Consider the following 10,954-nt stretch of genomic DNA (forward strand, 5'->3'; position numbering starts at 1 on the left):
TTGTGTAACCATAAACAAACAGAAGCAGTATTAATTCAGTGGATATCAGCTGTTAGCAGACTATATATATATAAATGAATGTTTGTGTGTTTGTCCTTTATAGACTCAGAAACTATTTGACCGATCATCTTCTTCTATATATATAAAAATGAATGTTTGTGTGTTTGTCCTTTATAGACTCAGAAACTATTTGACCGATCATCTTCTTCTATATATATAAAAATGAATGTTTGTGTGTTTGTCCTTTATAGACTCAGAAATTATTTGACCGATCATTATGAAAATTTGTATGTATATGTATTTTTCCACGTAGAAGGTTTATATGCTATGCCCATTGATGTAACTCACCACCAGGAGGCGCTGCAATATATATATATAAGTTATCAAAGCTCCTGCACATTGTAAACTACAATTACGAGATAGTTGTGTATAATAACCACACACTATGTGAAGGCGCTAAGTTTTTATGGATATTTGTCTTTCAAATGAATTTCTGTTTGGCCTTATAGCTTGAATGTTAGACCACTTTATTATTAAGTACATGTACGTGTACAATGGCTATAAACATACACTTTTGGCAGATTTTCTTGATAGTGTCAACAAGGTAAACTCTACATCGGCGTTGACAATATAATTCACTTGAACAAGAAGTGCTCATACACGAGCAAAGCTTACAAAAAGCGTGCGAAGCCGTGGGGAACAGCTAGTTTTGCCTCTCATCAACCAAGGTCTGAATTTTAATGGTTTTTATATTTCAGTATAACAGCAGCCAACATTGAAAGGAAGACAGATATTCAACATATTGGGTATTGGCCTTTTTTCAACTCTTGTAGGACCAACAAAGAAATTATCAATTTCCAAATATATAAAAATCTAAAACAAATTATTTGTAGCTTTGCTACTAATATTTGTTGTGGGCAAATTAAAGTATGTATTTTAATATTATTCCCCAATTTATCCAAATAAAATCTGTGTATTAATATTTTGAGTATCTCTATTAGTTTAAGAGGTAAACGTTTTGAGTGAATCCATAGTTTAGGTAAAAATTGAACAGTCTCTGGAATGGAAACTCTGAAAACCAGCAGTCCTATAGGGATAAGTTTGGAATTTAGATAATACAATATTTACACATCACAACCTCATGGCCCAGATTATTAATATTGATCTTGGTTGAAACCATGCTCACACGATTTGACTGTTTTTATCCATTTGTTTACTCAAAGAACTAATTTTTATGATTTTGTTAAACAGGATCAAACCTCCGACTTCGCAAAGTTATATAAGGATGTTGCCGCTGCATTGGATGACTATCCTTTTGCAATCACAGGAGATTCTGCGGTTGAAGCTGAATACAAGGTTGAGGGTGACAAAATCATCCTGTTCAAGAAGGTAAGTTACAGGATGTTTTGTTTACTTATATGTTTGCTGATGTTTAACACAGTAGACTGTGTTAGATATAGTATTGAATGTGGATGAACTAACTTTGGATTTTTAATTAGAAAATATAAATCATTACTATAAAAATGTTTGCATTTTTATTTTTTGTTGTTGTTTGTATAACTATGTAAATGTCATCTCCTTCCCAACTTGGTAATAATAATACATTCCAATCTGACTAATGTTGTCTGTTTTGCAGTTTGACGATGGGCAGGCTGTATTCGATGGTGAGCAGACAATGGATGCTCTGAAGAAGTTTGTGCAGACTGAGTCACTTCCTCTGGTCGTGGAGTTCAACCAGGATACAGCACAAAAGATCTTCGGCGGTGACATCAAGAGTCATCTTCTGCTGTTCCTCAGCCAGGCAAAGGGCCACTACGATGATCTCCTCGTCAACGCCAAATCTGTGGCTGCACCTTTCCGTGAGAAGGTGGGACTTGTAGAAATACTAGATTCAGTTACTATAGATGTCGTATATTGCTAGTCCAAAACTTAAGTGGAGATTTTTTTTTAGAGGGCATAGAGAATACAGCTATGGTAATTCAGTTTTATAACATGATACAGTAAACAATAAAAATAAGGAGTTAAGTTAATTGATGCATTATGTTTGAGTTAAACAAGAATCATTATATTGTGTATAGTGAATGTAAGAATTTAAGTTTGGCAATGTAATTACTCAAAATTATTGATCAAGTGCATATTAATAATTTAAAATTTTATTATTACATTAAGCTGTGTGTGAATCACTTAGCGTTTACACATTTCTTGTTTATTAATAAATTATTCTAAACTATCAGTTTTCATTGAAAATGTACTAGATGACATCCAACATCATCCATGACGTGAAATTACAATATAACAAGAAAGCTCGCTTATGTTTTAAAGAAACAAATACTACAGTTTTTTTTTGTTATTAGCTGATAGGAGCTGATATTTTCATTATTTGCGTTACCATATACCATAAGTTTCAATACATATAACTAGGATCTGGTGGTATGATTGTATATTATTTTACCAGGTTCTGTTTGTGTCCATCAACGCCGATGAGGAAGACCATCAGAGAATTCTGGAGTTCTTTGGCATGAAGAAGGAAGAGGTACCTGCCATGAGGGTGATCAAGCTGGAAGAAGATATGGCCAAGTACAAGCCAGCTGATCCAGAACTCTCAGCTGATAACATCAAAAGCTTTGTGTCAGACTTTATTGATGGGAAACTCAAGGTGAGCTCCTTAAACTTGTGCCAATTCTTTGTAGAACCAATTTGGTGTTAAAATGTGCAAGTGAAATAAGTGTACTCAGCAGATTCAATCGCCCCACTATCAAATTTAAGAATATTTTTCAGTCAGTTCTTGTTTTATTTTAAATATTTTGTCATGGACGTAGAAGATGAATTATTAAACCACCAGAATTATGGCACAGTAGTTGAAATTTCTAAACTATTTCTAGCATTGATATTCTATTTCTGTCCACAGCAACACCTTCTGTCCCAAGACTTGCCTGAAGATTGGGATGCTAAACCAGTGAAGGTTCTGGTAGCCACTAACTTTGACGAAGTTGCCTTCAACAAGGATAAAACCGTTCTGGTGGAGTTCTATGCCCCCTGGTGTGGACACTGCAAGCAACTCGCTCCTATTTACGACAAGGTACTGTGACATTCTTATCTCTCTACCACTGTGTGTTTGGTACTGAATGTTTTTGTTCATTTTTTATATGTAACAATTTAAATGCCCATAGTCAATGTTTTTGCCCTTAAAACAAGAAAGTGAGAAACCCTGATTGTACTTAACACTAAAATATTCTTAGTCTTATATGCAGATTCTGTAGTCACCACATGTCAAAATTCCTTAGAACAGCCTATAAGGAAGGGTGGGCAGGGGAATTAATTGTAATGCTATCATATCTTGCTAAGCTTTGGCACTAAAGTCCCATTCATTGCAATCATCATTCAACACAACGAACTTTAAACTAGCTATTCCCTCTGTATTATTTCTATCTTAACATTTCTTATAGATAAGTACCCCATAATCACCTGACTTGTGTTTTTTTTCTTATGGTTCATCAAAGTATGGTTCAAGGCAAAGCATACTCCCTTCAATGCCTTAAAAGACCTAAGACATTTAAAAATGGAAAAGTGTGTGGGTGGAAATATCACCTGAATATTTGCAAACTAACATGTAAAATAATGAAAAAATAAGCCAATTATTTTAGTTGAATCAGTAAAACCCTTGTTAACCAAAAGGGGAGGTAGCAATTTCGGAAAACCATTTTTTGTTAACATAATTGAATCTAAAAATATAAGCAATTAGAATGGTGGGTAGGGGAAATTAATTACATACAAACTATTTCTGTAAGTTATACTTTGTTGGGACTTCCATGACCCGCAGACTTTCTGAAATAGTGGCAGGGGCTCTAGGTGAGGCAGGGGACGATGAATCATCTTAAGGACATGTTATTTGTCCAGTTAGTTGCTACAGTGGTGTGTCACGCACCACTCTACTGCCCATAGCCTGAGTATTCTGATGTTGGGTATAAACTGTATTGCTCGGTTTTTATATACACGTTATCGTTCATGGAACCGTTTCGGTTGACCCTAGTTCAGTTAACTGGTGTTTTACTGTATAAGTTGTATTTTGTTATTGCTGTAAATAATCACTAGATTCCACTATTTAGTGGACCATCAAAATATTTTTGAGTAGGTGTTGTTTTGAGCAGGAAGGGTTGGAAGAATTTCTGCTGAGTAACTGTAATCATTTGTCTTTCTCTGTTGTTAGCTGGCTGAGTCGTTTGAGGATAGAGATGATGTAGTTATTGCCAAGATCGACTCGACAATCAACGAGTTGGAACACACCAAGATCACCAGCTTCCCTACTCTTAAACTGTACACCAAGGGCGAAAACAAGGTCAGTAAAGCAACTGTTCACTACACTAAGCCTAGAGGAAATTTACAAAAACTTTAAGGTTACCAGTTTGTTCAGTAATAGTTTTTACTACTGTTTTCAGTAATGGTAGCACTGCTACTAAAACAAGTCATATAAAAAATTAGCCTAGTTTAATTTTATACACATTTGTACTAAGTCCGTTTGCATGTTCATTATTTTCCAAGTTTATCTATTTAAACACAATTAATAGTTCATCGTTAACCCTCTAAGTGGCAAGCGACGTCTTAGAAGTCGCTTCACATTGCCGCTTATTGCTAGGCAACCGATAATTATTTTTACGCCTAGTTTGCACAGTTGCGTTCACCACTAAATTTCAAATACATTTCATATAGTATCATCAACATCACGATGAAATAATCAATGGTACTAACTGAAATAATCCTAAGTTTTCTCCCGCGGTCTGTGGCAAAACTAGCTGAGTAGGCCTACGTGACTGTTTCGTTTCTCTTGGCTTGTACATATAGCTATATATTTTCTTTATTATTATAACATTGTCTATCTTTTTGGTTTGTAATAAATTTGGCATTGTTTTTACGATCTTGTGTTAGTTTGTTTATTCACTGTTTCCTGGTACCAAATTTCATTTTCAAGTTTGATCACAAACAAAAAACTAAAAATAATAATTTACTGTAATAAACTGATCTGTAGAAAAACTCTTTCTCTTTAAAATAAAATATAGTATGCAAAGATTCTACAGCATTTAGGTTGTTTTTTACCAGTTTCAACAAAACAACTTTTTGCTATTTTGCAAAAAAAAAATATTTTTTATTTTTTCATTTATTTTTTTATAATTTTCAAACTTTTTCCTTTGGTATTTTTAGGTAATTATTGTTTCTACCTTTGGTATATAATGGATTTTCTGTAACTATGTTTTTATTATTTTTTACAAAGTGTCAAAGTTACAATTTTAGTTCGGTCAATCAACATTTTTTTGGTTTTTCACATGATAAGTCCAATTCAGGTTTCAAGAAATCATTTTATTTTGTCATAATATAAAAATTCAACTCTTTCTGAAGAATTCAGTATGCAACATGACTAGGTTAGAGTAAAAAATATATTTTTGGTGAATTTCTAAGAAATACTCGGCAAAGTGGCCAAAAAGAGCTAGCCACTGTGGAAGTTTAGCATTGCCACTTCTAGGGTTAAGGATAAATTAATAATGAAATTAAGTGGTGATCTAATATTATAATGTAAGACTGGTTGTAGTCTTTTAAAAGTATTAATTATTAAACTTTGTATATTGTGTCATAAAACTTAAAATGAAATGAAGAAGATATTGTTAAGATTACATAATAAGCTTTAGAGGTTGTTTGGTTTCGTCAGCTGACTAATCCTATGTTTTACCAGTAAATCTCTTGATTTGGGAAACTTAATTCTGAATCATAAAAATGTTATTTTATTTTCTTTATTTCCCATTGTAATTATGTCAAGTAATATAATAATAATAATAATATATAAGTAATAATGAAATTATAGTTATTTATGTAATATTAAAATACGTTATATATTATGTAATTACATTTAATTAATTCAATATCTTCAAAACCTAATGTTGAAGATTTGAAAAATGTATTCATAAAACCTGTTGCATTGTTTGAAATAAATTTTCTAATTGTCATCTGAAAAGTAAATAGTTGTGGGTCCAGTATGAGTAATGTTCTATGATTCATTGTATTTGTTGTGAATTGCACATTTTGTTGTGAATTACATATCTAAACTATTACTTTTATTGTAACAGGCTATTGATTACAATGGAGAGAGAACGTTAGAGGGAATGTCAGCTTTCATCAACAGCGGAGGAGTAGAGGGCGCCCAGGAGACGCAAGAGGTGAGCTAACATTGATGTCACATCAGATTTGAGTAATGAAGCAATGGACTAATATAAAAGTTTTAAGAATATTTTACAAGAAGAGTTTACTTAGGGGGAAGAATTATTTGTTTTGTGTCACTATTAAAAATGCTCTTAGGGTACGAATACACAGTTTGTGTCACTTTGTGTGTGCTTAATTCTGTATATTTGTTAGTTTTAATTATGTTACTGTCTGTCTATTTGTACCTTTATACATTGGACAATAGCAAATAAAACAGCATGGCTCTTTTAGCTCAATTAATATTTTTACTGGGTAGTATCAAGTGGGCCAAACACTTGAAATGGAGATGCCTGAGTTTGTGGCAATTGATATACAAAATTACAAAGTTTACATGTAAGTTTAACTGTGGTAAGAAAACTTTAAACAAACCACTTCTTGGACTTAAATAAAAATATCATTTTGCCACATTGCTGCCAAAATATAATAAAAACTGACATAAATGGTATCTGGGTTTGGGCCTATGGATCTCAAAGTGAAGTAAAGAATAAAAAAAGAACTGGAGTGAAGAACCGAATTGAAGTGTAAAAATGGCAACATTGCTAGGTGTGAAGTTTAGAGGAGGGTTCCCAAAAAACTTGGGTTGAAAAAACTTTAACAAAAGTTTTTTTTCTAATTTTTATTAAAGATCTTTTAGTTGGGTATTCTTGTTTTTATTTTTTGTGTATATAAGACGAAAATACTCCAACTGTGTAAAACTGTATTAATTTGAATAATTATTTCTTTATTTATTTTAAATAAGTTTTTAAGGGTTAAAAGAATTAACCGAGATTTATATGTGCACTTTGTATAATCATAGTAAAATAAAGAGTATTATTTTTATTTTTCAATATTTTTTTAGTTTTCCAAATTGTTGAAGCTGTGACACACAGAAACTTGTGTTTTTCTAAAATTAATTTGAGATAAATTAATTTTTTAACCCCATTGGCGACGGATGACGTATATTGCCCGTCATCATGTATACAGCGCGTAAAGACGGATGACGGACAGTGTCCGTCATGAATTTTGGGATTTGTTCAATCGATATAATTCTCGGTTTATTTGTATAGTTATTCCGTTCACCAACAAGCGATCGATAGTTGAATCGTATTATTCGGTATCTAACATCCGAATACAAGAAACTGAATGCAAAAACCGAACATAAACCTGAATACCGTAACTGTTTGCAATAGAACAGCGATCAGTCGAGCAACATGGCGTCTCGCGATGAAGTGTTTCTCCGTTCGTCGGAGTTATCTGCGTATGTGGATAATGTACTGAATGAAAGTGATAGTGATAGTGGTGATTTAGATGGCGAAACTGTGAATATCAATGACGATAATGATGAAATCAGTGACAATGACGGGCGAAGTGATAGTAGTGATGACGATGACGACAATGACAATAGGCCTAACCTCCAAACTTGGACCTGGACAAATGACACAAACACAGTAAGGCAAATCAACTTTACTGGAAATTCAGGTATAAATCCAATTGTTTCCAGGCAATTGAATGCTGATTGTACAGAGCTAGATGTATTGAATCAATTTCTAACCAATGAGTTCTGGGATAAAGTTGTAAGTGAAACTAACAAGTATGCTAGGGAGAAAATTCTTGGTGGAGGTGATGTTAGGCCTAATAATAATATTGGACTGATGTAACCAAGGATGAAATGAAGGCTTACTTTAGCCTTGTTGTTTTGATGTCACAAAACCCAAAACAAAAAAGTAACTGACTATTGGTCTCGCAGACAAATAATTCATTGTCCTATCTATAGTGAGGTTATGTCTCACGCGACAGATTCAAATCTATTTCTAGATACTTACACTTTTCATCCTCACTTCTGCAAACTGACAAACTAAGGAAAATCCGACCAGTTGTTGAATTACTTTTGTCATCATTCAAAAGGGTATTCAAACCTGGAAAGTTTTGTTGTATTGACGAAAGTTTGATGTCCTTCCGAGGAAGGTTAGCCTACATCCAATTCAACCCTTCAAAAAGGGCTAGGTTTGGAATTAAGATTTATAAGGTATGTGATTCTGTAACAGGGTACTGCTACAATTTCAAGATATACACTGGGAAGGAAATTACCAATGACACTACAATGCTAGTTAGTGAACAAGTTGTTTTGACAATGACAGAAGACTTAGTTGGTGAAGGTCGACTTATGTTTATGGACAATTGGTATTCATCGCCAAACCTTTTTTTGGAGCTCCTAAACAGAGATACTTATTGCATTGGTACATTGAGAGCCAATAGAAAAAATGTTCCCAAGGAAATAAAAAAAGAAAAACTGAAGAAAGGAGAAATAAACATTTCGCTCAAGTAATAACATGTTGTGTCTGAAATGGAAAGATAGGAAGGATGTGACAATGCTTTCAACATACCACGAGGAGACCAGATTTCCAAGAAGTAACTTCTCAGCGAGAAAGTAGAAAACAAAATCCAGTAGTAAGCCTCAAACCAAATGTTGTTGTTGTAGATTACAACAAGTATATGTGTGTGGGGTAGACAAGCAGGACCAAAAACTTTCCTCCTTTCCAGTAATGCGTAGGAGTGCCAAAGGGTACAAAAAAAATATTTTTTTACCTTTTTGATATTGCATTATGTAATGCTAGTATTGTACACAACTTGGTCACTAAAAAGAAAATTCATCTTTCAGAATTTAGGCTAAAACATTGTTGACCAGTTACTATCAACAGTTCAGCTTCCTGATAGGCCTACAGGAGGGAGGCCTTCACTAGACCAACCAATGAGGCTACAATGTAAACAATGGGGACATATTTCATTGAAAAAATTCCTCCAACAAACAAAGCTAGACCATCCAAAAGATGTAAAGTGTGTTATGATCACGGAAGGCGATCAGAAAACAATTTACCAATGTAAAAAATGTAAAGTTCCTTTACATTTGGAGAACTGTTTTGAAATTTTTCATACAGTAAATAAATACTAAAAAAAAGTTAAAAATGTATTTGTAATTATTTGTAAATATATACCACACATGAATTCCACAACAAAAACTTTTTACAGGTAAGTTATACCACCATAACTGAAAAAAACTATTAAAAGTTTTTTAAACAAAAAAAAAACTCAGTCCTGGGTTGTCACAATAGCGTTAAAATCTCAGTCTCCATGGGTTAAATCAACATATATTTGATACCCTTGCACTAAACATTGGTGAGTGTAAATACCTGTCTTCCTTATTTTAAAGAGAGCATAAAGAGTTTAATCGTACTCACAATAATTATTAGTGGTTTATATTGATTTGTTTTCATATAGATTTTTGATACATAATGAAACATTGCAGTGTGACCAGATACTTAATGTGCTACATATCATGAATGGTCAGGACTGTATTGATTTTTTGCGTTTAGTTCTTTTGATTGACTGTACAAATACGTGCAATTCCTCGTCTCCTCTTTGAGCTCATGTGGTTAATTCAAGTGACAATACACAAATATTAAAGTGAATGTGCTGTATGGTTTCAGGCGGAAGAGGAAGATGAGGATGATGATCTGCCCAAGAAGGACGAGCTCTAAGGAACTACTCAACACTATCGACTGCCTGCAAGATCTGCATTGTAAATAGAAGATTCGTCAGTGGTTGTGTTTATATTGGGCTCGAGTGGTGTTTTCAGTACATATTACTCTTAACATGATTTCGTTAGATCACAACGACTGTTACACCTAAAGAAGGTTTTTTTGTGCATGGATGTACAGGTATTTGTAGTTCCAATGAATTCATTCCATTTAGGATATACCAATAAATTTTAATAAACTATATTTTTTCAAGAAATTGAATGGCCACTATTTTTAAATGTGCGTGTGTGAGTGTTAGGTTTGTAATTGATCAAGTAACAACTATGTTAAAGCACAAAACTCAATTGGGCATCTACTGGATACTAATGGGAGGTCTGTAGTTTTTGTTTCATTGTTAGTGCGATGATACATTTTATGTTAAAATAATATTTTCTTAAGTACAAGTTTTAAGTAACATCACGAATTATTAGTACCTGTATCGAATGATGTTGTTTCTTTTTCAATTGCTTGGGTTGTATAATTTTTTTAATGCCATAAAGGCTATTTCGCTTCTTACTTGTATTTCCTAACTTCATAAACATTTTTGTATGTGCAATATTTATGCTTAACCTTCACCATGCTGAAAATAATTTCCATCGTCTTCCAGCTTAATATGTAGGTTAATTTTTTTTTGTAGACCTTGAACTAAAAATATGTTCTACAGACCTCTGTGACAAGGTGCATTTTGATTGAGTATTAATTATTTTAACATTTTAGTTTAATGTTTTGTAATTTTTTTACATGTTACACTTTTCAGGACTGACTGTTGTTCCATAAATGATAAAGTATGTTTTATTGTTAATAGTTTATGGTTTTGTTAGTTGAATTTCGTCAAAAATCTGTGATGTTACATCCAAATACAGCATAAAAATAAAAATCTTTTTTTAAATGGTCTTATTATTTTATTACCTTCAACCATTACACAATTCAACTTTGAACATTTATTTAATTACAGTGTACCAAAGTTGAGATAGTAACTTTTAGTAGTGTGTGAATAATGAAATTTTTTGGATTGAATTGAATCAACTAGGCCATCATACCTAGTTGAAAATAAAACCAAGGTAAAGAATGTCTTATTTACCGAACGAAGTTAGGGCCAGGAAGCCCTCTCTAACACTTAACTTGGGGAACAATGACTTAAAGATGACTTCAGA

At 33.0% G+C, this 10,954-nt stretch overlaps 1 protein-coding gene across 1 annotated transcript in view; it reads left to right on the top strand.

The window, feature by feature from the left end:
* Window positions 1-10,689, top strand: part of LOC124353752 (protein disulfide-isomerase) — a 29,192-nt gene extending 18,503 nt beyond the window's left edge. The window contains exons 4-10 of the mRNA XM_046803741.1: window positions 1,252-1,389; window positions 1,637-1,867; window positions 2,456-2,656; window positions 2,909-3,079; window positions 4,208-4,336; window positions 6,114-6,203; window positions 9,711-10,689. Coding sequence (XP_046659697.1) covers window positions 1,252-1,389; window positions 1,637-1,867; window positions 2,456-2,656; window positions 2,909-3,079; window positions 4,208-4,336; window positions 6,114-6,203; window positions 9,711-9,761 — 1,011 coding nt within the window. The 3' untranslated portion in view covers window positions 9,762-10,689. The remainder of the gene's footprint in view (window positions 1-1,251; window positions 1,390-1,636; window positions 1,868-2,455; window positions 2,657-2,908; window positions 3,080-4,207; window positions 4,337-6,113; window positions 6,204-9,710) is intronic.
* Window positions 10,690-10,954: the final 265 nt, after the last annotated feature.

This window comes from Homalodisca vitripennis, chromosome 2, assembly GCF_021130785.1.
Source record: "Homalodisca vitripennis isolate AUS2020 chromosome 2, UT_GWSS_2.1, whole genome shotgun sequence".
Lineage (NCBI taxonomy): Eukaryota > Metazoa > Arthropoda > Insecta > Hemiptera > Cicadellidae > Homalodisca > Homalodisca vitripennis.